This window comes from Fistularia commersonii, chromosome 6 (assembly GCF_037954325.1).
Source record: "Fistularia commersonii isolate RoL2024-O1a breed Wild chromosome 6, RoL_Fcom_v1.0, whole genome shotgun sequence".
NCBI classification, from domain to species: domain Eukaryota; kingdom Metazoa; phylum Chordata; class Actinopteri; order Syngnathiformes; family Fistulariidae; genus Fistularia; species Fistularia commersonii.
Genome location: NC_141289.1, coordinates 1,721,515 through 1,746,874, shown reverse-complemented (window position 1 = coordinate 1,746,874; position 25,360 = coordinate 1,721,515). Strand labels below are relative to the sequence as shown.

General features: G+C 43.5%; 2 protein-coding genes across 2 annotated transcripts in view; one reads left to right on the top strand and one right to left on the bottom strand.

The window, feature by feature from the left end:
- The window catches only part of enox1 (ecto-NOX disulfide-thiol exchanger 1), a 117,042-nt gene extending 107,926 nt beyond the window's left edge, over window positions 1-9,116 (bottom strand). Inside the window, exon 1 of the mRNA XM_086147705.1 lies at window positions 8,999-9,116. The gene's annotated coding sequence lies outside the window, so the exon portion shown is untranslated. The remainder of the gene's footprint in view (window positions 1-8,998) is intronic.
- A 7,985-nt stretch (window positions 9,117-17,101) lies between these two features.
- On the top strand, window positions 17,102-23,387 carry lacc1 (laccase domain multifunctional purine nucleosidase 1). The gene is made up of 5 exons (XM_086147443.1): window positions 17,102-17,629; window positions 18,889-19,067; window positions 19,156-19,321; window positions 20,856-21,072; window positions 23,039-23,387. Exons 1-5 carry the CDS (start codon window positions 17,221-17,223, stop codon window positions 23,256-23,258), a joined length of 1,191 nt encoding a protein of 396 aa, XP_086003569.1. The 5' UTR covers window positions 17,102-17,220; the 3' UTR covers window positions 23,259-23,387.
- The last annotated feature ends 1,973 nt before the right edge of the window (window positions 23,388-25,360 follow it).

Here is a 25,360-nt window from a genome sequence, read left to right as displayed (position 1 = left end):
GTACGGAAATCCATCTTTTCTTTTCTCAAAGAGTTCAATTACTATGTCGTGTAGGTTACTAATTCACTTTGGGGCTGAAAATGTTCACTCCACAGAAGCAGTGGACACGGGGACGCTGCGCCGTCAAAACACTGCACCGCTATTTTACCCAGATATTAATTTTTTACCAAAAAGTGGATAATAAGACCTGCAATGTCATCGGCTTGTTTCCCACTTGGAACACCTTTGAATCTGAAAAACGCTCCTTGGCACATGCTATGCTACTTAATGTGCTACCTGCTACACTAACAACTTGCTAGGCTATGCTACTTGCTACACTACACTTCTCACTTTGCTACTCACTGCGCTAAACACAGCGGAACTCTACTCACAGCGCTACTCTACTCGCTACTCGCAGCACTACTCATTATGCTATCCCAGCGCTATGCTACTTACAGCGCTACACGCTACTTGCAGTGCTACTCGCAACTCGCAGCGCTACTCGCAACTTGCAGCACTCGCAACTCGTAGCGCTACCCGCAACTTGTAGCGCTACTAGCAACTCTACACACTACCCGCAACTCGTAGCGCTACTAGCAACTCGTAACGCTACCCGCAACTTGTAGCGCTACTAGCAACTCTACACACTACCCGCAACTCGTAGCGCTACTAGCAACTCTACACGCTACCCGCAGCGCTGCATGCATATTGCAACCCTGCACATAACTCGCAGCGCTACTCGCTACTTGCAGCGCTGCTCGCTACACCCTACTCGCAGCTCTAGACGCTACTCCCTCCTCGCAGCTAGCATAGCTACTCACAGTGCTATGCTACTCACAGCTACTCTTTACGTTACTTTCAACGCAATCCTACTGGCAGCGCTATGCTTCTCGCATCGCTATGCTACTCGCAGCGCTATGCTACTCGCAGCGCTATGCTACTCGCAGCGCTATGCTACTCGCAGCGCTACTCCTTAGGCTCCACAACTCAACTTGCTACTCTGCGCTACTCCACATGCTACTCTGCACTTTTCTGTGCTACACTACTCGCCACAGCACTACTCCGCACAATGCTACCCGCTGCGCTAAACCACTTTCTATGCTACGCTACCTGCTGAGCTACACTACTCGCTGCACTACGTAACTCGCTGCGCTGCTTGCTCACTCAGCTGTAGATCCACTCTGGTGTCCCCAAAAGTTTTGGACGGCACTGCTGCTTTTCAGTGTCCAGCGGTGCTGCCTCGGTTCGGCAAGTCAAATTTACAAACCCAGTGTGGCTCCAAACACCATGTGGATCGGTGGCAAATAAGCACTCCCGGCAATACGATTTGAAATGTTCCTCGTGAGCCAGGGGTACCGTTAAGTTAGCGACGGACAAATCCATTTCCTCGCTGTGACAGGCCCGCGAGCTGCAGAGCTGCCCGACCTTTCTTAACAATATCCAGCTTTTCTTGAAAATGGCTTTGACAATAAATCTGGGCTAGCACATCCTGACCATCCAACCGAAGGGCACGTGACAAGCTGACATTACCGTAGCCTTCTAGAAGGCCTTGATATCGCAACTCAAAATCTGACTGGTTGAAGCAACAGTTTGATCAAACTTATTTTTTTTGCACCTGTGAATCTGATTCTGCAGGCCTCCAGGCAGATTTCTTTGACCCTGCCTGGCAACAAATAATGGCTTAAATGTGATTGGTTAAATGCTTCAATTGAAAATACATGCTTGGAAAGCAGAACAGCCATGGAAAAAGCTATGAAAGGAAACAAAAAGACTATTTGGAATTATATAACAAGTATGCATGGACAAAATAGCATTAAAATCAGTCTGTGATTCAGATATTTTTAGGCCAGCAGAGAAGGCCTTGTAGACCCTGACAGCTCATCACTGGTCTTAATAAGCCAAGAAATTCAAGATAGCGGTTAGCGCTTCTGCAAGAAGGTTCCTGGTTCAGTTCCAACAGGGAGGCCTTCCTTTTTGGGGTCTCCATGTAGTACCATAGCCTTCTAGAAGGCCTTGATATCGCAACTCAAAATCTGACTGGTTGAAGCAACAGTTTGATCAAACTTATTTTTTTTGCACCTGTGAATCTGATTCTGCAGGCCTCCAGGCAGATTTCTTTGACCCTGCCTGGCAACAAATAATGGCTCAAATGTGATTGGTTAAATGTGTCAATAGAAAATACATGCATGGAAAGCAGAACAGCCATGGAAAAAGCTATGAAAGGAAACAAAAAGACTATTTGGAATTATATAACAAGTATGCATGGACAAAATAGCGTCAAAATCAGTCTGTGATTCAGATATTTTTAGGCCAGCAGAGAAGGCCTTGTAGACCCTGACAGCTCATCACTGGTCTTAATAAGCCAAGAAATTCAAGATAGCGGTTAGCGCTTCTGCAAGAAGGTTCCTGGTTCAGTTCCAACACGGAGGCCTTCCTTTTTGGGGGTCTCCATGTTCTCCAGGTTTCTGCATGGGGTTCCTCAGGGTTCTCAAGACCCCCCCCAAAAAAAAACCCAGACGAGTGAACGGTTGCTTGATGCGTGAATGAGAGGGCGGCCCAGTGATTGGCCAGGGCGCAGGGTGAACCCCGCCTCTCGTCCAATGACAGCTAAGATAGGTAAATGAATGGAAAAAAAATGAATGAATGAACGAATAAATGAAATTCGATTATGTTTCTGCCCCCGTGATTCGTACAAATACGGATTCCGTCACTTTCCCGAGTTTGCACGTCGGGCCTCGGTCCCGGTCCTGGCGCCGGTCCGCCGCCATCAGCTGACAGCTGCGCTCGTAACGTGCACGCTCCAGCTGCCGCCTCCGCTAACCCGCTAACGACACACCGAGCCGAATCCGACACGCCGACCGTGAAACCCGGCGTTTTTCGGACGCACCGACGTCCACGAGCGAAAACCGAAAAACAAGGAACGAGGCCCGACGCGCGAAATGGATTTTCCCCGATCTGAGGATCGATTGTTTGCCGCCGCCGCCGCTCAGACGGTCGGGGGAGGAAATCCCATTTTTCCCGGCGTTCTCCTCTGCGGTCCTTGACGCGGATGAGATTTGCTTGATGTGCAGCCAGAAAGACCCCACATCAGTGTGCACGTGGCCAATGCTCACACACACACACACACACACACACACACACACACACACACACACACAATTAGAATTAGAAAGCACTTCAGTCACAGCGGCTCTTCCCCTCCGGCTGCTCTGCTTCCTCCCTCACACTGATGGCAGTCTTCTTTGATGTGCTGCCACTGCATGATGTGTGTGTGTGTGTGTGTGTGTGTGTGTGAGAGCATCACGTGCGCATTGTAGCGATGGAGGCGCGTCGTCATTAGCGTCGAGCTCGGCGAGCCGACGACCTGTGATTCTTTGTGAAGCCGCGCATTTACACGTATGACGTGAACGCACATGTATGAATGAGTGAATGACGCGCATGAGAGGGTGAACGGTTGCGTGTCTCGATATGAAATGAAAATTAAAGTGAATGTTTGTGTGTCTATTTGACATGTGAATATTGTGTCTCCGTTGTGCGCGTCTATGATTTTTCCACACGTTTAGCACGTGATGCTAATTTGATGCTAATGAGGCTAATTTATGGGTTTTTTTTTCCGCTAACAAGCTTCACGCCGCTAAAACATTTAGCCTGATCACATCGGACCGATGAAATGACCGTGAAATGTTGAGGCCGTTCGATTCGGACACCGAAATAAAACAACTTTAACGGTTTTAGCGCGCGGGAGGAAGACCAAGATAGCGATCAGCTGGAGTAGCACAACAATGGATGGACTGTAATTTGTTATTTATTATTAATCTTTTTCATCAGCCGTGTTGTTTGTTTGGGGGGGAAGTATTTACACCGGTGTGTAATAAAAGTATTAAAATGTTTCTGTGTAAATATCTCATCTTACAACATGCAGCTACAACACGGGTGCAGCTAATGTACATACAAATATATTATTTTTGTTATTTTTAGCCAATAGTCAGGAAAGCTAGAGAATGAATGTACTTCCTGTCTCACTAAGTCATGCCATCAAACCAACCGTACCAAACCAAACCATTTGCAAACATAATAAATAAATTTGACGGTAAACAACAAGCTGCCCCGTGATTGGCCGTCCCGATAAAACCCGAGCGGCACCCGAACGTCCAAATAACCCCCGTCGCCAACGGTTACCGGTTCTAATCGCTTTCGGCCGAAGACCAAACACCGCCGTTGACCAATCAGAGCGAGAGAGAGACGGCGTTAAACGTCAACAGATGATGAAATAAAGTGTAAACACGCCGTTCCTGTCTTGCGGTTACCTCACCGCCACGGCGACAAGCCACGCCCCCTCGCCGGACGCTCCGTTGGGAACGAATGGGAGGAGGCGCCAGAAAAGTCGGCGGGGAGAAATCCAAACGTCTGAGGTTGGATTCAGAGATGGAGGATGTCAGATCGAGCTGTGGCGACTCTGCGCTCCACGCCAGCTGATGTTGAAGCGGCGGCGGCGGCGGCGGCGCCTTGCCTCTAGCCGGCGCCCGGGGTGTTTGTTGATGAGCGGCGCCGATGATTATCCTCCTGTTACATCATCGCAGTGATAACAAGCCGGCGGGCGCTGACTCGTTAACACCGCGTTTTTGTTTCTTCCCCAACACTCGGCGTCCGCTGCCTCCTCGGGCGTCGCCTTGGCAACCGTCTCAGCATCACGGTTGCCAAGGCGGACGGTTTGGGCCGAGTTGTCGGCACAAATCGGTTTTCCCCGCGGTGGAGACAAACACTTGAAGGCAACACGGCAACAAGGATGCTAACGCTGTTTATATTTACGTCGGATTGGTTGATTTTCTACAATGTTTATCCAGCTGATGCTGAGCGAGAGGCGGGGCTTAAGCATCTGTCAATCACAACTATGGTCAATTTAGAGGCGAGCGTTGACCCCCGCGGCCTACATTCTCACACTCCATCTCGCAATTTCAACTATTTTCTTAAACGCCCCCCCTCCATTTCGCATTATTTATTAATCAAATTGGTAACTCCGATCCTCCTCCGTGGTTTGTCAAAGCCTGTCGAGCGTCGGGGCTCTGGCAGTAATGGATTATTATTATTATTTCACTTTTATTAATACACCGCAGCTGATATGAAAGCATCAAAGGTGTGTGTGTGTGTGTGTGTGTGTATTACTAGTCAGCGGCAACACCACCAACCTCTGAGATGCTTCCTGTTGCTTTGAAATGGGAACAAATGCTAAAAAGAATAAAAAATGCTGAAACACAGACGCCCAACTGAATGGATGCTGAATGATGCTAAAAACACTACATGCTAACATGAATGGATGCCCACCTCAGTGGATGCTAACACACGCTAAAAACACCACAGGCTAACTTGAATGGATGCCCACCTCAGTTGATGCTAAGTCATCCTGGAAACACTACATGCTATCTTAGATGGTTTCCCACCTGAGTGGATGCTAAAACACGCTAAAAACGACACATGCTAACTTGGATTGATGCCCACCTGGGTGGATGCTAAAATATGCACAAAACACTACATGCTAACATGAATGGATGCCCATCTCAGTGGATGCTAACACACGCTAAAAAAAACACACGTTAACTTGAATGGATGCCCATGTCAGTGGATGCTAACACACGCTAAAAACAACACATGCTATCTTGGATGGACGCCCAACTGAATAGATGCTAAATCAGGCTGAAAACACTACATGCTATATTAGATGGATTCCCACCTGAGTGGATGCTAAAATGTTAAAAACTCTACATGCTAACTTTGGCTCGCAAAACACAAGAATGTATATACTGTTAATGTCGGACAGAAGGGCTCAAAAAAGATAAACGGGTCACAACCAGGCGGCTGTGACCCATTCAGTTGGGTCTTTGCCCGCATGTAAGGATGCTAAAACATGTTAGCTAAAACATACTCACCTGGATGGATGCTAAAATATGCTCAAAACACCACACGCTTACTTGAATGGATGCCCACCTGAGTGGAGGCTTAAACATGCTAAAAACACTAAATGCTAACTTGAATGGATGCCCGCCTGAGTGGATGCTAAAATATGCTCAAAGCACTCAATGCGACTTTCGATGGATGCGCACTTGAATGGATGCTAAAACAGGCTAAAAACACCACATGCTAACTTTGGCTGCAAAATACAAAAACGGAACTACTTTTGACATTGGACCAGGGCCGAGATCAACGGGTCAAAAATAGGCAGCCTTGACCCTTTCAAATGGTTGGATGTCCACCTGAGTGGATGCTAAGTCATGCTAAAAACACCACACACTAACTTGAATGGATGCTAAAACACACTAAAAACAACACATGCTAACTTGGATTGATGCCCACCTGGATGGATGCTAAAATATGCACAAAATATTAAATGCAAACTTGGATGGATGCCCACCTGAATGGATGCTAAAACACGCTAAAAACACCACACGCTAACTTGAATGGATGCCCACCTCGGTGGATGCTAAAACACGCTAAAAACAACACACGCTAACTTGAATGGATGCCCACCTGAATTGATGCTAAAACATGCTAAAAACAACACATGCTTATTTCGGCTGCAAAACACAAGAATGTGAATACTTTTAATGTCAGACAGGGGGGTTCAAAAAAGACAAACGGGTCAAAACCAGGCGCCCTTGACCCTTTCAGTTGGGTCTTTGCCCACCTGAACGGACGCTAAACCATGCTAAAAACACCACATGCTAACTTTGCCTGCAAAATACAAGCACAAAAACACTTTTAACTTCAGACCGGGGCGGCTCGGAAAGACAAGCTCACACTTCCGTCTAAAAGCATGACTTTTCCCACCGCCTCGACCAGATACTTCCAGTCCACTTCGAGCAAGGATGACTTCCAGTAAGTGTTCTGGAACAATCCGTGGCTCCCAGTCGGAGAAAAAGGGATGATGAGGAAGAGGAGTGTGTGTCGGAGATGCAGCGGTCTTATTTTCTTTTTTTTTTTAGCTACAATTACAGACATGAAATCAGTTACTGTAAGTCTCCCTGTCTGTTTGCGGTGAGTGCGAGCAGCCGGCACATCGCCACGACAACACGAGCGCAGCACGGGTATGACACACTTCAACACACACACACACACACACACACACACACACACACACACATGCTGACAGGCGTACTGTGCATGAGAGAAAAGTGAATTTAACTCTTTGAGACCCCGCATCCTCATTCGGGGACGCAATGTTCTACTTCCTCGCTATGGAGGGTTGATTTCACTGCACAGCTAGCTACGGTGCTAAGCTACGTTGCTAAGCTACGGTGCTGCTAGCTAAACAGGACTCATTCAGGGGCGCTGAGACTCCAAGCGGGTTGAGCTCCGCATAACAAACACACACTGAACTCATCGTCCTTATACGACGTCAACTTGCTAGCATAGCAGTGTTTCAAAGATGATGCTAACTTCGAAGATCTCAACTAGCTCCAAGCCGTTAAAGAAGAATATAAAAATAAAAAAACTGCATTCACAGTCTGGGAATTTTTAAAGGTTAAACGCCGGCCGCAACCAAACGGTTTGCCGTCTTCTTCCCCTGCCGGAGCGTTTAGGGTTGGAGAGCCTCGCAAAGTCAGCGATTTAGCCCTGTTGCCTAGCAACGGAAGCTACGTTACTCGTCTCGCTTTTCGTTTCACGTGAGAAGCGACGGAAAGTCTGAGAATCCCAAGGCCAGGTGCGGTCGCCACGGTTACGACCAGGCGGCGACAACTAGCGTTGATGGATGGATAAAACTGGTGCAGTTTTGAAGAAATATATCTAGAGATAATTACTTTATACTTAACTATTGAATTTAATTTTCAAAAATAAATTAATGATAGAATGACAGCGACATACAATAGCGATAGTAAAATTAAAAATATTACAAATATTATTACAAATATTATTATTATATTATAAATATTAAAAACATTACTAACTAGCAATAATAGTTAGTATGCTAGTATAACTAGCAATAATAATGAAATGCTACAATTACGACATATGATTTCCTGCAGTATCTTGTAAGATATGTTTTTTTTAAGTTCTGCAAATAGCTAAAATAATAGAAATAATAATTGTGTTACAGGCAATAATAACTAAATAATAAATATAACTAAGAATAATAATAAAATGATACTATTACTACTGCTACAACAATTGATGGATAACAATACATACAACAAATGGTAAAAATCAAATAATACTATTACTAGTTCTTTAATACAAATAAAAAATAATAAACAAAATGAACGTCAGTGAGATATTAATAAAAAATATTTTAAAAAATATGATAAATTGATAACTATCAATTCAGGCAACTTTAAAGATTTTGAAGAAACCAGAATTTTAAATGTTGTGTTTCATTTTAATTTCGAGCGGCGTCCGCGTTGTGTTGCATTCGAGCGCCGACGCCGTTCCTCGGGCGAGGAGCGAAGGTCTCCACGCCTCGGAGGGAGGAGGACAACCTCCTCCACCAGCAGGAGAACAGAAGAAGAAGAAGAAGAAGAAGAAGAAGAGGAGGAGGAGGTCTGGAAGCCGGGTCGATAATAACTGGGGTAATTAAGACGCTGACCCGGTTAGAGGCCGGCGTGACCCCACTCCGGTTGTCAAGGTGAAGTGGTCACCTTGACAACCAAGGGCATCTTCTCCTCCACCGTGTCCAACCATCTCCTCCGCAGAAGGACAAGAGATGTCTGGAGTTCACTTCTTCATCTTTTTTTTTTTTTTTTTTTTTTTGTTTGTTTTGTTTTTTCACCCCCTCCTCATCCTCAGCCCGGTAGTAATGGCTTCCCTGACGGACGCGCATCTTTTCCGCGGATACTTTGGAACAATAGCAGCCACACACACACACACACACACACACACCACGGTTCAACACAACCACACGCGTGGGGTTTCACTTCTCCCCGTGCAAAGCAGCTTCTCGAGGAAGGTGTGTGTGTGTGTGTGTGTGTGTGTGTGTGGAGGCTGAGCGGGCGGGACGCGGAGCGGCGGCGGCGGAGAGCGGTTCGCTTACCGGCGTCGGATCCGCGCGGAAGCTCCGGAAGCTCGGCTGTAATTAAAATCCCTGCCCGGTCCTTCTTCCTCCTCCTCCTCCTCCTCCTCCTTCTCTTCTTCTGCAGCTCTGCTGCCGCTGCCTCCGGTAGGACTGAACTCCGTGCGCGTCGCCGTGCAGAGCGCCGTGCACGACGGCCGGGTCCTGCCAGGGTGAGCGACCGGTGGACGGATGCAGGGCCGGTACGAGCGAATTCTGGGGCAGAGGGGGGTTTTAACGCCCCCCCTTCCACATCCACTATTACTACAACTGCTTTGCATTGATTAACTGGATAATAAAAATAACTTGCATGCACTAAATCGACAGTATATCCTTAAGATTGTTTTAATAATGCACAACCGTGTTGTTAGCATGAACATGCTAACATCACAACAGAGTCCCCTCACATGTGGGGCACAAGAAGAAGAATAAACGAACAAATCTGGGGAATCACTACGTCAACGTGACAAAAACTATTTACTGGTTGACATTTTAAATGTGAATTTATTTACATAATCGTTCGTTCGTCAGGAACCAACCAGAGACCTTCTTGTTATGAGGCCATAGCGCCAAGCACTGCGCCACAGGACCGCAACAGTATTATCATCTCTGTCAATAGTACGCCGAAAATATGAATAAAAATGAAGAATAAAAGCTGTGCGAGGTTTCCAAGGTGACCCAGAGTCCGGTGAGTCTGCAGAGATATTCGGCTTCACGGCCAATCAGAAATCAGGGCATAGAGAGCTCGGTGTCCTTGCAAGAGGACAATGAAAGGGGAACAAGGTTAGCGCAGAGTTAGCATACATCTAGCCTGCTGCTTTGCAGGGGTGAAGCTCCGTGCTTTTAAATCAAAAGGTGATGATGGACAATTTACAATTAAAAACGCCACACCCGGTGAGCTACACTGCGCTTTCTGTATGCCAGGCTGCAATTAGCAGCTAAGCTCCAAAGAAATGTACCCGGGTGAGAAAAATACAATTTTTTCATCATTGGTGATAGAATAACTGTATTTTCGATAAAAAATATTCTTGCTATGAGGCCATGATATTATCTCTGTCAATAATTTACAAAGTATTCAACCAGGGAAACAGTCAACAAGGTTAGCGCAGTTAGCAACACCTAGCCTACTACTTGGCACATCTGTGGGTTGCATCTGCAGCTGCAATTAGCAGCTAAGCTCCAAACAAATGTACCTGGGTGAGAAAAATACAATTTTTTCATCATTGGTGATAGAATAACTGTATTTTCGATAAAAATATTCTCGCTATGAGGCCATGATATTATCTCTGTCAATAAAACGCCAACACATATTCAACCAGGGAACAGTCAACAAGGTTAGCACAGTTAGCATACACCTAGCCTACTACTTGGCACATCTGTGGGGTGCATCTGTAGCTGCACTTAGCAGCTAAGCTACAAACAAATATACGGCGGACAAAAATACAACTTCAGGAATAGTATAACTTATATTTTTTGGAAGTAACGTGCCTCCTGGGCCTCTAGGAGGCGCAGCCGGCTGTTGATCTCCAGCGTCAGCGTGAGAAAGCGACATTGAGTCCAACTATTTCACGTTGGAAATCATTTCACGCAGGCAGAAGCATCCAGGAAACAGAGGAACGGCTTCCAAAGGTGGAAAACAAGAAGGTCTGAATCGTGACTCACCTGGGGCCGGAGAACCTGATGCAGGTTCTCGCCTCTCCAGCAACACACACACACACACACACACACACCTGCTAACGTTTAAACAACGCAAACAACTTCTGCTGCTGTAACGGCTGCAGGCGTGTTTGTTTTGCTAAAGATACGCCGGTTGCTACGATTCCTGGCCGGATCCGGGTCATCTTTTTCGAAGCCCGACCCGCTGGATCAGATTTTCCCGTCAACAATGATTTGGGTAAAAAAAAAAAAAAAAAAAAGCTGCCGGCCTTCCAGGTTCCCAGAGCTTTGGGTTTCCATTCTGAGATCGCCGGTCAAGGAAAGAAGCGAACCTCGGCGCAGATGCAACAAAATGAAGGGATGAATTTCACCGTCAAAACCGGATCACCGACGCGTCCGACCCCAATGGGTTTTTAAATTCCCACCTTCGGCGGATCCAAGGCCTTTAAAAGCTTCCCTGCAGACTTTGTCTCCCCTTTCTGGATGTTGGGGAGTATTACAAAAATAAAAACAATCTCCAGTGAAAAAAAACAGCTGAAAGTTAAAAATGCAGCATTTCAGCTAGTTAGCAGGAAGCTAACCGACATCGCGCGGGAAAGCGGATTTTCGCATTTTCACAAAATCAAAACCGGGTAAAACACAAATACACACTCGCAAAATATTCATCCATTATCAAACCGCAGGTTTCCAAACATTATTTCCTAACATTATATATTTTCAGCCGTTCCCATATTAGACATACAATAATTCACCCTCTCATTCACATAGACGTCCAACCATTCACTCTTTCATCCACACAGCGTCATAATTCAGGTTCTTCACTGTCGTGGAATTAAAAGAGGAATTAAAACAGCTGATCAGATTTTCCAGAAATCCCTCGCTCGTCTTCGCTAGAACTCCCGAGTGATTTCACGTTTCTCTTTAGCTTACCCGTCAGATTAGCGAGCGCGCAGGTGATGTGTTAGTTTTTTTTGGTGAGGAATATTATTTTGAAAAGGCGTCAAAAAAAAAACAAAACAAAAAAAAAACAACAGCTTGGTAGACTCTTGTTTATGAATTTTAACTGGAATCATCAAATCGGTGGAGCTTGTCTGGCGTTTTACATAAATCATCCGCGGCGCGGGTTGTCAGGCGTCTCTCATTTCCACAGAACGCGCGTTAAAAACCTGTATGTTCAGGGATGCGTGGAGACGCACGTGTGTGTGTGTGTGTGTGTGTGTGTGTGTGTGTGTTACCGGGAGCAACAGTTTTCAGCTAAAGCAATAATTAACCGCCAATCTTGGCAGCCAAACAGGTGGAAAAACAAATGTTCAAAAAAAAAAAAAACAAACTGCAGCTGCTTCTGACACCCGAACAGCCGTTCGACGTTGATTCGCCTGCTGCTCCTGGGAGGCGGGGCTTAACCTTGACCTGTCAATCACAGGAGCTAATCCCAACTTCCTGAATGAAAGGGGCGGGGTTTGACCTGTCAATCACATTCCTTCACGGGCGCTGTTTCTGGACTGAGAAGCTTCTGAGATCCACCAGCGTGGATGAAAGTGAATGTTCTGGTGTTTGATCCAGCACATCTTTTAGTTTCAGTTCATCCATCCGTCTTCTGCAACTTATCCATATAGACTTCCTTTAGGGTTTTCTGGGGGAATCCTGGGGTTTAGCTTGGAGATGCAGCCCCGCCGGCGTGTCCTGGGTCTTCCTCAAGGCCTTCTGCTCCCGGTGGAACGTTCCTGGACCACCAAAAATGAGTCAAAGGGGGCAGAATTGGGAGGCGGTGATCTGGCTCCATCTGCTGGAGTTTTACTGCAAACAAATCACTTCCGATCAACAAGCTCCGGTTAGATTCCGGTGATTCCTCGCTTTAACGCGGTTTACTTTTCGCTACTTCACGGATTTGCATGGTGCGTTGTGTTCTGCGTTCTGATTGGCTGAAAAGTCACTCCGCTTCTTCTCTACCTGTGCGTCAATAACGTCGCAGTTTAATATGTACACGTACGTAAAACAGCTTGACAAATTTACATGACGTACGTGCAAATTCTCTCACAATTTCGAGTTTCTCTAAAACCCATAATGTCGAAAAAACGCTCTGGAGCGACAAAAGGGCCCAAAAGGCGCAGATAAAGTTAAACTTCTGGACATGCTAAGGGAAGCTAAAAGCTATGCGGCTGCAGGTCGGCATTACGGAATGAATTAATCTTCCGTTCGTTCCATAAAGAAGGAAGAAAAAACCATAAAGACGACAGCAGGAATAAGTTTGGCAGCAGCAATAAGGTCGCAGTGCTAATCTCCGCAATTTGAAGCCTTCTATTCACATTGATGATTAAAATTATTATTTGACAGTACAGTACGGAAGTTATTTGTTGAAAAAAAAGGTTTCTAAAGTACAGTGCTTTTATTTGTGAAACAAATGATTGAGCCCGTAAAATGGTTTGTTCTTTCTTTTCAATGTATAACAGAGTATTTAATTGTATAATAATTGTAAAAAAAAACATAAAGGTTTCTACTTCATGGATTTTGCCTATCACGGGTTCTTTTTGGAACGTAACCCCTGCGAAAAACAAGGGTTTACTGTATTTTGAACCGTTCTTCAATGCTGTAAAGCACCTCAGAAGCATCGATTGAATTTGTTACCGGCCGATAATACATCCGTAAAGACGAAATAATCACCATTTGTGGGACTATGAATGCACATCGCGTTGTTGCGGAAGCTGGACTTTCCATCTCTTCCAGAAAACGGCAGAGGGAAACCCATCTGGCTGCAATCAGCGGATTAACAAACAGGAATTGTTTCTTTTAAAACCACCAAAAGCGTGATTCTGGTTTGCTTTTGCGTGTCTATTACCACTCATGCAGCCAAGTATTCTTCTCGCCGACGCAGATTTCTTTAGCTTCTTGACACAAAGCGGCTGCAAAACTAGCGAATTGGACAAGCGGGGATTCCAATCGGGGAAAAGGCCGCGTTTACGACGACAGCGTCGCCGGCCGTTAAAAAAAAAAAAGCCACATCGGCAGAAAGCGTCAGCTTCACGCGATGAGAAAACAACCCGGGGAAACTCCGACATCCTCAATGGGTTCAGGTAGAATTCACGGGCGCGCACTTCCTCATTCCGCGCGGCCACAAAATGACAAGAAACGTGACGTTTTTATGATTCAGGCAGTCAAACGTGCTGAGCTGGGTAACTGCAGCTGCTATCAGGACTAAAGCATGTGGTTTCCTTGACATGAGATTATTTTCTCACGAAATCTCAACACATATAGAAAAGGCAGAGTTTAATTAAGAATAAATTAATAGAACATAACGTTTACATGAAATTCTGCCGACACAACAGCTCGGTTATTTATCACCGCTATTTCCTGTGTCCTTGCGACAACATTGTGATGAAAGGGTTACGAGAATATATTGACTTATTTGATCGACATTTGTACCAAATATAAAACATAAAAACAGATCTTCATTTGTATAAGACTGGAGGAAAGATTGGTTGTTTACGTCGCGGTGCGAATTCGCAGAAGACGGTGAAAATGAGCTGCGACGGGAAGACGAATGCATATGCAAAGAGTCGGACAAAGTTGCTGGTGTGCGTTGCTATGACGACAGACCGTCTGTTGTAAATGCCTCATCTTTTTGTCATCGATTGACCCGTCGTCAGCTTCCTCCGTGGTCGTGCCCGGTGTTTTGTCATCAGATGCTACTTCTACAGAAGCGAGTTGTGGAAGTCCTCGCAGGAGAACATCCGGCGTCTCCTGCCTGTGGCGTTTTGTCTGCTCGTGAAAGAAAACCGTACGGCAGCAGGCTTCAGTTTTGGCTGAAAAGTAGCAGCACTTGTGAGTTCTTTCGGTAGCTCGGGTCGGGTCACTTCATTTGACTTGTTCCTTAGAAAGCTGTGCGAACCAACATCACTCTTTTTGTTTCCTTTGGACTGGAAATGCAACCCAAAATGCACAATGTGGCATTATTACCATATTGTGTAAAGCACGCGGGGAAAGCCGACGTTAACGCAATGCAATTAACTTGCACCATCAATCAGTATGCATTGCCCTAGTAAACCAATGAAACATGATGGACACACAAATGAAACGTGTTATAAATTCAGATCTTTGAGGAAATATGTTTTTTTATTCTAGTGAGACAAACATTAGTCCTCCCAGTTGGGGTTCCCTTTAAGGCTTAAGTTTGTACAAACAAAGTTCACAGAGCGATAAATATTCATATCTAATATTATGATGACATTTAGTTGTTTTGGGGATTTTATTTAGGATGTAAAAGGAGATAAACACGATTCCTTTACAAAAATGGATTCCTGCACCACTTTTTTAATTCCTCTTCCTTCATTTGCAGGGAATCTTCAAATTTTTGCACTTAAGACCTTAAAACACTTTATAGCCCTGACTTTGACACTTTATACTTTTATTTGTATGTCTTATAAGATAAGATAAGATAAGATAAGAACAACTTTATTAATCCCGAAGGAAATTGTTGTGCCAGAGTTACAGAAAATATAACAGCGATAAATAATAAAAAGGCAGAATTAGAAATAAAAATAAACTATAAACTATAAAGTGTCTCAGTGAAACTATAAAGTGTCTACAAAGTATCCCCCCCCCCCCTTTTTTTCTGTTTATACAATTTCCTACAATTATTTATTATTATTAGAATTTACTTGAAACTCTGGCACAACAATTTCCTTCGGGATAAATAAAGTTGTTCTTATTCCTCGGTGGGTCTTACCTCCCAAACAGGGCTCCGTGCGCCGGGCAGGCGGTTCCATCCTTCGCTAGTTTCACTGGAATGGCGCGGCTCAGGGGCTTTAGGTGCTGGATAAGACAATAAAACGACTTGTGGACCCTCTGGTTTGCTTGCAGAGTCCAGGTTCATGACCGCCGCCCCTCTTTTTCCTCCTCCAGGTCTGCAGCATCTCCACGGGGTCGCTCAACAGCATGCTAGCATGCTAGCATGCTATAGCCAGGCGGCTAGCATGTTATAGCCAGGAGGCTAACATGCTATAGCCGAACAGCTAACGTGTTAGCTGAATGGCGAAGTCCTGTAGTTTTAAGTCTTTTCAGTTTTATAGCCGGGGGATGAAATTCGCCATTACATCAAATAACAGCCGGTGGACCTCAGAAGACACCCAATTTGTTGTCTTTGGAGCGGACACTGGCGGGGAGGACGCCCGCAGCAGCTGCAGTATTTTTTTAAGCTAGCGCTAGCATAGCCGTTAGCTTATCCAGGATACTTCCGCGTTCCCCTGGCGGTCGCTGCTGCGTCATCTATCGCCGCCTGTGGCGTCCCCTCGGACGTTTTTTTAAGCAACAGTGACGATCTGGCAGTCTGATGAAATCACCCAAGTCTACAAACTTGTTATTTTCAGAGAGTTTCGTGACTTTTCTAATGGGTTGGAGAAGGAGAAGCCGCAAACTTGATAACGAACGTGTTGGCTATCCCTGCAGCGCCACCTAGCGGCGCGGAGGCCAAATTACACCCTCTTTCAGACAAACATCTCAAAAAGCGAGTTTATAATAATTTATTTCTCTTTTGATGGGGAAAAAAAAATAATATAGCTCAAATATTTCCCATTAGCACTAGTAACTAAATGTAAAGAAAAAAAAGGGGTAGAAATACACAATTGCAAAGCGATATCAACAGCCTTGGGTGGAAGTACAGCAAGGGCTAAGGTTGTCATGAATAGTAAAGAATAGACCCTCAAAATCAAAATATGTAAATAAAATCAATTTCCACGGTAAAGCTGCATCTTATTTAAAAACTAAAAAAAATTGGTGCTGCTGTCGCCCGATCAAATGATGAATGGCTGTTGCTGTTGTTCTCCCGACTGTCTATTTATCCGAATGTCTCGCTATCTTCTGCCTTCTAACTGTCTCTCTATTTATGTTTATATCCATATTTATTTTTGAAATTCTAACTGTAACACTGCAGTAACAAAGTCTATTTTATCTTAAACCAAATCAAATAGTTGGTTTAATTCGCATGGACAGTTCACGCTAATGGACAGGTGCAATAATACTGCATATATAACAATAATATATGTGTGTGTGTATGTATAAATGGTAATAGTAATAAAAATTAAGCTATCAGTCATTTCAATAATTCTTTTTTTTTTTTACTACTGTACCGTGGAGAACGCAATTTCAATGTAAAACGTGACACTATCGACAAATAAATTTACTTCAACTTTGACTTTTTCACATGAAAAAGAGTCAAAACAACACATTTATATATAAATATGCTATAAAAAAAATTAAAAAAAAAACACATAGAGCATAAAAGTAGGTGTGGAAAGCAAAGTGTTTTGCAGCCGCTCAAACGTGCATGTATGCAGGTTTTATTTAATACATTTAAAAATGTAAATAACCGACTTCTAGTGAGGTTTTTTTTTTATGGAAATACTTTTTTTGTGTTATAATCTCCGGATCTTGTGCAACCACCGCGTGGAGAAGGTCGGGGATTCCAGAGTGGGCGTGGCCTAAAAGCAGGAAATCCACGCGTCTGGATTGAATAATCCGGATTATGACCCCACGCCACACTCGCCCACGCCAGCATGGAAGCCGCGCTGGTGGATTTAATCCACGGCTGCGTCCTTTGCACAGGCTCGCTCCCGCGGAGCCCGGACGCGCGCATTTTCTCACTGCGCGTCCCCGCGGCCGAACAGCTTTACGCCTTCAAGCGGGCCGTGGACGCGCTGGACGTGAGCGCGATCACGGTGTTTACCACGCCGCGTGGACGCGGACGGCTCTCCCGCCTCCAGGCGCTGCTTTTCACGCCGGTGTACGACTTCCGGTACCGGGTGACGGAGACGCGGTGCGCCGCCTGCGGAAGCCCCGCCCGCCCGGGACGTCCAGGTGAGGAAAGCGAAGATGACGGGGATGAAGACGCGCTTTGCGGGTTCCTGCGGGGGTTACCCGCACTGCAGGGCCCGATTGCGGTCTTGACCTCCACCCTGATCCCCGGTGAGTAACCGGCTCCTCCTGCAAAGACAGAAGTGCTTTTAAAACTGCAAATACTTTTATAAATATATCTTTCTTTGGTTGCACCTCCGAGCACCAGATGTGGGGAAGAAGGGAAATGCAGTAAAGTTTAATGTTGGATTTTTTTTAGAGAACAACAGCTAGTCGGAAAATTGAAATGTGTATTTTTTTTGTTGCATTTTATGCAGATTTATTTTTTCTGTTTTCCATTTATATATCTAGTGAGAGAGTGAGATAGATTATTTTCCACAGGCATATTTTTTTCTTCTCAAATTTCCGTATATTTCTAATTTCCTCATGCACATATATATATATATATTTAAATTTCTTCTTAGTTATTTTCCAAGGGTTTGGGTCTTTTCTTTTCAATTTTCCAAACATTTTTCCATGTGCATATATATATATATAACTTTCCAGATATGCTATTTTCCGCAGGAATATATATATTTTCTTCTTTTCAGTTTCCTTATGTTTTTATTATTTTAAATATATTTATATATTTCTTTTCAATTTTCCATGTATTTTTATTTTCCACGTGTGCACGCACACACACACATATATATATATATATATGTATATATATATATATTTTTTTTTTTTTTTCCTATTTTCATATTTTCTTTCTTTAAAATTTTCAATATATTTTGCATATATGTGCATAGATAGATTATATGCACATGGAAAATATTATTAAATATAAAAAAAATTATATCAATATATACGATATTATAATGTTATTATATATATATATGCATGTGGGCAAAATATGGACAATTTAAAATAAAAAAAATATATATATATATTTAAATGTTATTTTCCACAGGACAATATATATATATATTTATACATAAAATATCATTTTTTTTTCTTTCTAAATTTTACACATGCACATATCTATATTTTCATTTCACACACACAAACATGTATACCTATTTATCTAGCTAGCTAGCTAGCTAGCTATAGATATGTATATATATATATATATATATTTCTACATTTTTCTCTCAATTTTTTATTTTTTCATACACATACATGTCTATATATATATATCTGTATATTATTTAAATATCAAAAAAGTTATTTACACATTTTTCGGGGTCATATATTTTGAAACCCAGTGGGAAACGAGCTCACAAATGGACAGAAACACGAACGGAGTTTGACGGACGGAGGAATAAAACCATCGAGTCCCTCAAACTTCCGTCCCGAAAGGTCGCGACCTCACGCTTTCTTCCCGCCAGACTGTTTCGGCCACGGCTTCAGCACCCGCGGCGGCGGCGTGTCCTACATCCCGACGCTTTCCTCGCTCAACCTCTTCAGCAGCAGCAGGAGGAAGGACCCGGTCGCCGTGGTGACGGAGAACCGGCGGCGGCTGGCCGTCCACGCCGGGTTCCACCCGCGGCCCCTACACCTGGTCAAGGTAGCGCTTCGGCGGCGCCTCCTCGTGTATGTATGTGTGTGTGTGTGTGTGTGTGTGTGTGTGTGTGTGACTCAGCTGTGTGTTGCAGGTGAATCACGCCAGCGACGTCTGGGTGGTGGGTCGACCCGAGCCGGCGAGCTACGACGCCGTGGTGACGAACCGGCCCGGGCTGGTTCTGGCCGCCCCGGGCGCCGACTGCATCCCCGTCCTGTTTGTGGATCCCGTGGCGAAGGTCGTCGCGGCGGCGCATGCAGGTCACGTGACAAATTCACTTGTTCATTCGTTCGTTCTTCGGACGGTCGCGTGGAGGTTTGCCTGGCTGTGATTGGACGAGAAGCGAGGTTCACGCCCGACAGGTTGATCATGACGCATAAAACCATTCATCCTCCATTCATCCATTCATTCATCCATTCATACTTTCATTCATCATTCGTTCACTCTCTCATTCATTCATTCATCTATTCATTCATCCATTCATTCATTCGCTCATTCATATGTCATATAGAGACATTCATCCATTCATTGATTCTCTCTTTCAATCATTCATCCAATCATTCATCCTGTCATTCATTCACTCATTCATCCATTAATTCACTCATTCATCCATTAATTCACTCATTCATCCATTTATCCTCTCTTTGATTCACTCATTCATCCATTCATTCTCTCATTCACGCATTAATCCATTCATACTTTCATTCATCATTTGTTCACTCTCTCATTCATTCATCTATTTACTCTTTCATTCATTCATTCATTCATTCTCTCATTCATCCATTCATTCTATCATTCATTATTCGTTCACTCTCTCATTCATTCATTCATTCATTCATTCATTTGCTCATTCATATGTCATATAGAGACATTCATCCATTCATTGATTCTCTCTTTCATTCATTCATCCAATCATTCATCCTGTGGTTCATTCACTCATTCATCCATTAATTCACTCATCCATCCATTCATCCATCTATCCTCTCTTTCATTCAGTCATTCATCCATTCATTCACTCGTTCATGAATTCACCCATTCATCCTTTCATTCGCTCATTCATTCATTCATTCATCTATTCACTCTCATTCATCTTTTCATCCCCTCAGTCATTCATTCATCCGCTCATTCGTATGGCATAAAGACACATTCATCCTCCATTCATCCATTCATTCAACTATTTATCCTCTCTTTAATTCACTCATTCATCCATTCATCTATTCACTCTCTCATTCGTTCATGCATTCATTCACTCATTCATATGGCATATAGAGACATTCATTCATTCATTCATTCTCTCATTCACTTGATCTTTCTCGCATTCACTCATTCATCCATTCGTTTACCCATCCTTCCCTTCTTTCTCTCATTCATTCACTCATTCATGTCACATAGAGACATTCATTCAATCATTCATCCATTTATCCTCTCTTTAATTCACCCATTCATTCACTCTTTCATTCATCCATTCATTCGCCCATTCATATGGCACACAGAGGCATTCATTCATCCTCTCAATCAGCCATTCTTTCACTCATTTATTCATTCATTCATCCCTTTATTCACTCATTTAGCCATTTTTCCTCTCTTTCATCCATTCATCCTCTCATCCTTCCATTCCCACATTGTAGACATGCAATAATTCACATATTGACGTTCATCCATTCATTCACATTTAAAGGAAAAAGAAAATTCACTCGTTCACATGTCCGGACCGTTATGAAAATAACCACATTTTTTGCCGTTTTGAGAATAAATCCCGAGTCTGAATAAAGATCCTCCTCTACTCGCCTGCAGGCTGGAAGGGTACGCTGATGGGCGTCGCCACGGCGACGGTGGACGCCATGGCGAGCGAGTTCGGCAGCCGGAGGAGCGACATCCTGGTGGCGTTGGGTCCGTCGGTGGGTCGGTGCTGCTTCACGCTGGAGCGCCGCCACGCGCTGGACTTCCACCCGGACTGCGTTCCCGACCCCGAGGAGCGGCGCCCGCACGTCGACATCCGATTGGCCAACAGGTGGCGCCGCGTTGTCGTGTTGTGTTCCGTCATTTTTTTTTTCCTCCGATACTTCCGTTTTAAAAAATGGAAAGAAACATGGGTGGAAAGTGGCGAATGAGAGGGTGAATGGATGAATATGTCTTTATATGACATATGAATGAGTGAGTAGATCAATTTGTCTTTAAATGATGCATGAATGAATGGATGAATATATCTTTTGATGATGTGTGCATGAAAGGATGAATGGATGAATATGACATATGAATGAGTGAAGGGGTGAATATATCTTAAATATTTGTGAATGAATGGACAAATATGTCCTTATATGATGTGTGAATGAGTGAATGAATCTGTACTTCTATGACATATGAATGAGTGAATGGATGAATATGTCTTTATATGATGCATGAATGAGTGAATAGATCAATTTGTCTTTAAATGATGCATGATTGAGTGAATAAATGGATGAATATGTTATTTTATGATGTGTGAATGAAAGGATGAATAATAAATAGATGAATATATCTTTGTATGACGTATGAATGAATGAGTGAGTGAATATATGGATGAATATGTCGTTATATGACGGATGAATGTATGTATGAATGAATGAATGACTGAGTGAATGAATGGATGGATGGATGAATATTTCTGTATATGACATTCGAATGAATGGATGAATATATATATTATAAGATGTGTGAATGAGTGAATGAATGAATGAATATGTCTTTATCTGACATATGAATGAGTGAATAAATGAATATGTATTTATATGATGCGTGAACGAGTGAATGAATGGATGAGTATATATTTTCATGACGTGTGAATGAATGGATGAACATGACATATGAATGAGTGAAGGGATGAATATGTCTTAAATTATTTGTGAATGAGTGAATGAATGGACAAATATGTCTTTCTATGATGGATGAATGAGTGAATGAATGGATGAATCTGTACTTTTGTGACATATGAATGAGTGACTAGAAGAATATGTCTATATATGACGTATGAATGAGTGAGTGAGTCAATGAATGGATGAATATATCTTATATGATGTGTGAGTGAATGAATGAATGTCTCTCTATGACTCATGAATGAATGAATACATTAATATATCTCTATGTGATGTATGAATGAATGATCAATACGTCTTTATATAACATATGAATAAGTGAGTGAATGGATGAATATGCCTTTATATGATGTATGAATGAATGAATGAGTGAGTGAGTGAATGGATGAATATGTTATTTTATGATGTGTGAATGAAAGGATGAATATGACATATGAATGAGTAAATAGATGAATATGTCTTTATATGATGTATGAATGAATGAGTGAGTGAATATATGGATGAAAATGTCGTTATATGACGGATGAACGGATGAATGAATGGATGAATCTGTATTTATATCATATATGATGTGTGAATGAATGAATGAATGTCTCTATACGACTCATGTATAAGTGAATTAATGGATGAATATGTCTTTTATATTATGTATGAATGAGTGAATAGATGAATATGTCTTTTTATGATGTATGAATGAATGAGTGAGTGAATGAATGGACGAATATGTCTTTTATATGAATAAATGAATGGATGAATATATCTTATAAGACATGTGAATGAGTGAATAGATGAATATGTCTTTTTATGATGTATGAATGAGTGAGTGAGTGAATGAATGGATGAATATAACATTTATGATGTGTGAATGAGTGCATGAATGGATTAATGTCTCTATATTAGATATGAATGAGTGAATGAATGAACGTCTCTCTATGACTCACGAATGAGTGGATGAATGGATGAATTTGTCTTTTTATGACGTACGAACGAAAGCACGAACGTTCGCATTCGTCTCTTCGTCGCGCGCATGAATGAGTGAATGTTGAATCCATGTGACGTGTGATGAATAAATGAATCCATGTAAAATCTCATAACCTCCCTTCCTACCGTGTCGTTCTTTCCCAGACTTTCCCTGCAGAGCGCCGGGATTCTCCCGCAGCACGTCCACGACGACACGTCGTCCGGCCGTCCCTGCGTGACGCCGTGCACCTCCTGCCGGCCCGACGCCTTCTTCTCCCACGTCCGAGACGGCGTCAACTTCGGCACCCAGGTGGGCTTCGTCTGGATCAGGGAGGCGGCGGCGGCGGCGGCGGAGAAGAAATCACCGGGGGACGCAGACGCCTAAGGGATGTCGCTCCTGCTGTGCGGCGAAACAGAAAACAGCAAAAGAATGTAAATATTTTCTAGTTTTGAAATGTGCATTTTAAAAAAAACTTGATGCATTATAAAATAAAAATAAAATAATTCAGAATTTTCTCATGATCGTCTTTTACATGAACGCACGTGTAGAGAGTTAAAAAAAAAAAAAAAGCGATGATAAAAGGAAAACCAGGAGTATTTTGAATTATTCTAAAGCAGATGCCTCACCCTTAAAAAAAAAAAAAAAAATTAATGCGAAAAAATAAATGATTAATAATAAATAAATAAGTATTTGACCCCATTGAGATAGGTGATCTCATTAGTTTTATTTGAGTTTACATTCTAGTTTACATATACATACATGTGTTATATTTGTATTTGCATAATGTTTGGCACTTTATGATAAGGTTTGGGACTCGTTTTAGTTTTTCGTGACTGTTAAGCGAACTTGACGTTAGTTTTTACGTCAGTTTTTTATTATAGCTTTGCTGGAAGGAGTTTTCCCTCACTCTGCACTGTATATGTCGCATGGCTAACCGATGTTGATTCCCGAAGCTGTGAAGAAGAAAATAAAAGATATAAATAAAAGCCAAAATTGTGAGTTCCTTCCAAAACATGGAAAACGAAGAAGCTGCAAACTTAAACGCAACAGACCCAAATCTCAAACTTCCAATTTAACCGGAACAAATCTGGAGAATAATGGTGTAGTACCACTGTTTGTCCACTAGATGGCGCCAAAGTCACCCAAATGGAAGGTGCCGTGTTTACGTCTCATCTGACCCCCAGGTGACCCCTGTGGTCCGAGCGCTCACCTTTGACCTTTGACCCCAATGTCAATGCTTCAGTTTCACGTTTGAGTCGGAAACAACTTAAAAAAAAAAAAACAAATGAATAAAACCGATCTTACCGGCTGAAGAGTGCATCGCCACGGTAACGGTTGCAACTGGATGTGTACTTGTTCTCGTCGCCATGGAGATGCCTGGAACACCTGGGAGGAGGCGGGGCTTAACCCGGACGGGTCAGCTGTCAATCACAGACCTCCAACCGGTCGCCCTCTCGTCTACACCTGCAGATGGTTTACTGGAGAACATCGAAGGAACCAAGACGGGAGAACATGGAGAACCCAGGAAGCAGAACATGGAGGCGTGAGAACATGGAGGACCCATGCAGAAGAACATGGAGAACCAAGGTGGGAGAACATGGAGGACCCAAGGAGGAGAACATGGAGAACCTAGGAGGGGAGAACATGGAGGCGTGAGAACATGGAGGACCCATGCAGAAGAACATGGAGAACCAAGGAGGAGAACATGGAGAACCTAGGAGGGGAGAACATGGAGGCGTGAGAACATGGAGGACCCATGCAGAAGAACATGGAGAACCAAGGTGGGAGAACATGGAGGACCAAGGAGGAGAACACTGAAGGAACCCAAGAAGCAGAACATGGAGAACCTAGGAGGGGAGAACATGGAGGCGGGAGAACATGGAGGACCCATGCAGAAGAACATAAAGAACCAAGGAGGGGAGAACATGGAGAACCAAGGGAGGAGAACATTTAAGGAACCCAGGAAGCAGAACATGGAGAACCTGGGGAGGAGAAAATGGAGAACCAAGGCGCGAGAACATGGAGGCGGGAGAACATGGAGAACCCATGCAGAAGAACACGGAGGACCAACGAAAGGAGAACCTGGAGAACCCCAGAGAGGCCAAACAGGAACATTGAAGGGATCCAGGAAGGAGAACATGGAGAACCAAGGTGGGAGAACATGGCGCAGAAGAACATGGAGGCAGGAGAACATGGAGGACCCATGTAGAAGAACATGGAGAACTCAGGGAGAACATTGAAGGAACCCAGGAAGGAGAACATGGAGAACCAAGGCGGGAGAACATGGAGGTGGGAGAACATGGATTTCTCCTGATGTTCTCCTCCCTGGTTTCTCCATGTTCTACTGTCTGGGTTTTCTTCACATTCTCATCCTTGGTTTCTCTTCACGTTCTCCAGGTTCTTCATGGTTCCTTCCATGTTCTCCTGCATGCGTTCTCTCCACGTTCTCCTCTCTGGGTTCTTGATGTTCTCCTCCTTAACTTCTC

Coding starts and splice junctions, on each gene's coding strand:
- lacc1 (XM_086147443.1), top strand. CDS start 17,221: ATGGAAGCCGCGCTGGTGGATTTAATCCACGGCTGCGTCCTTTGCACA. Junction 17,630..18,888: donor GACCTCCACCCTGATCCCCG/GTGAGTAACCGG, acceptor TCTTCCCGCCAG/ACTGTTTCGGCCACGGCTTC. Junction 19,322..20,855: donor CGTCGCGGCGGCGCATGCAG/GTCACGTGACAA, acceptor ACTCGCCTGCAG/GCTGGAAGGGTACGCTGATG.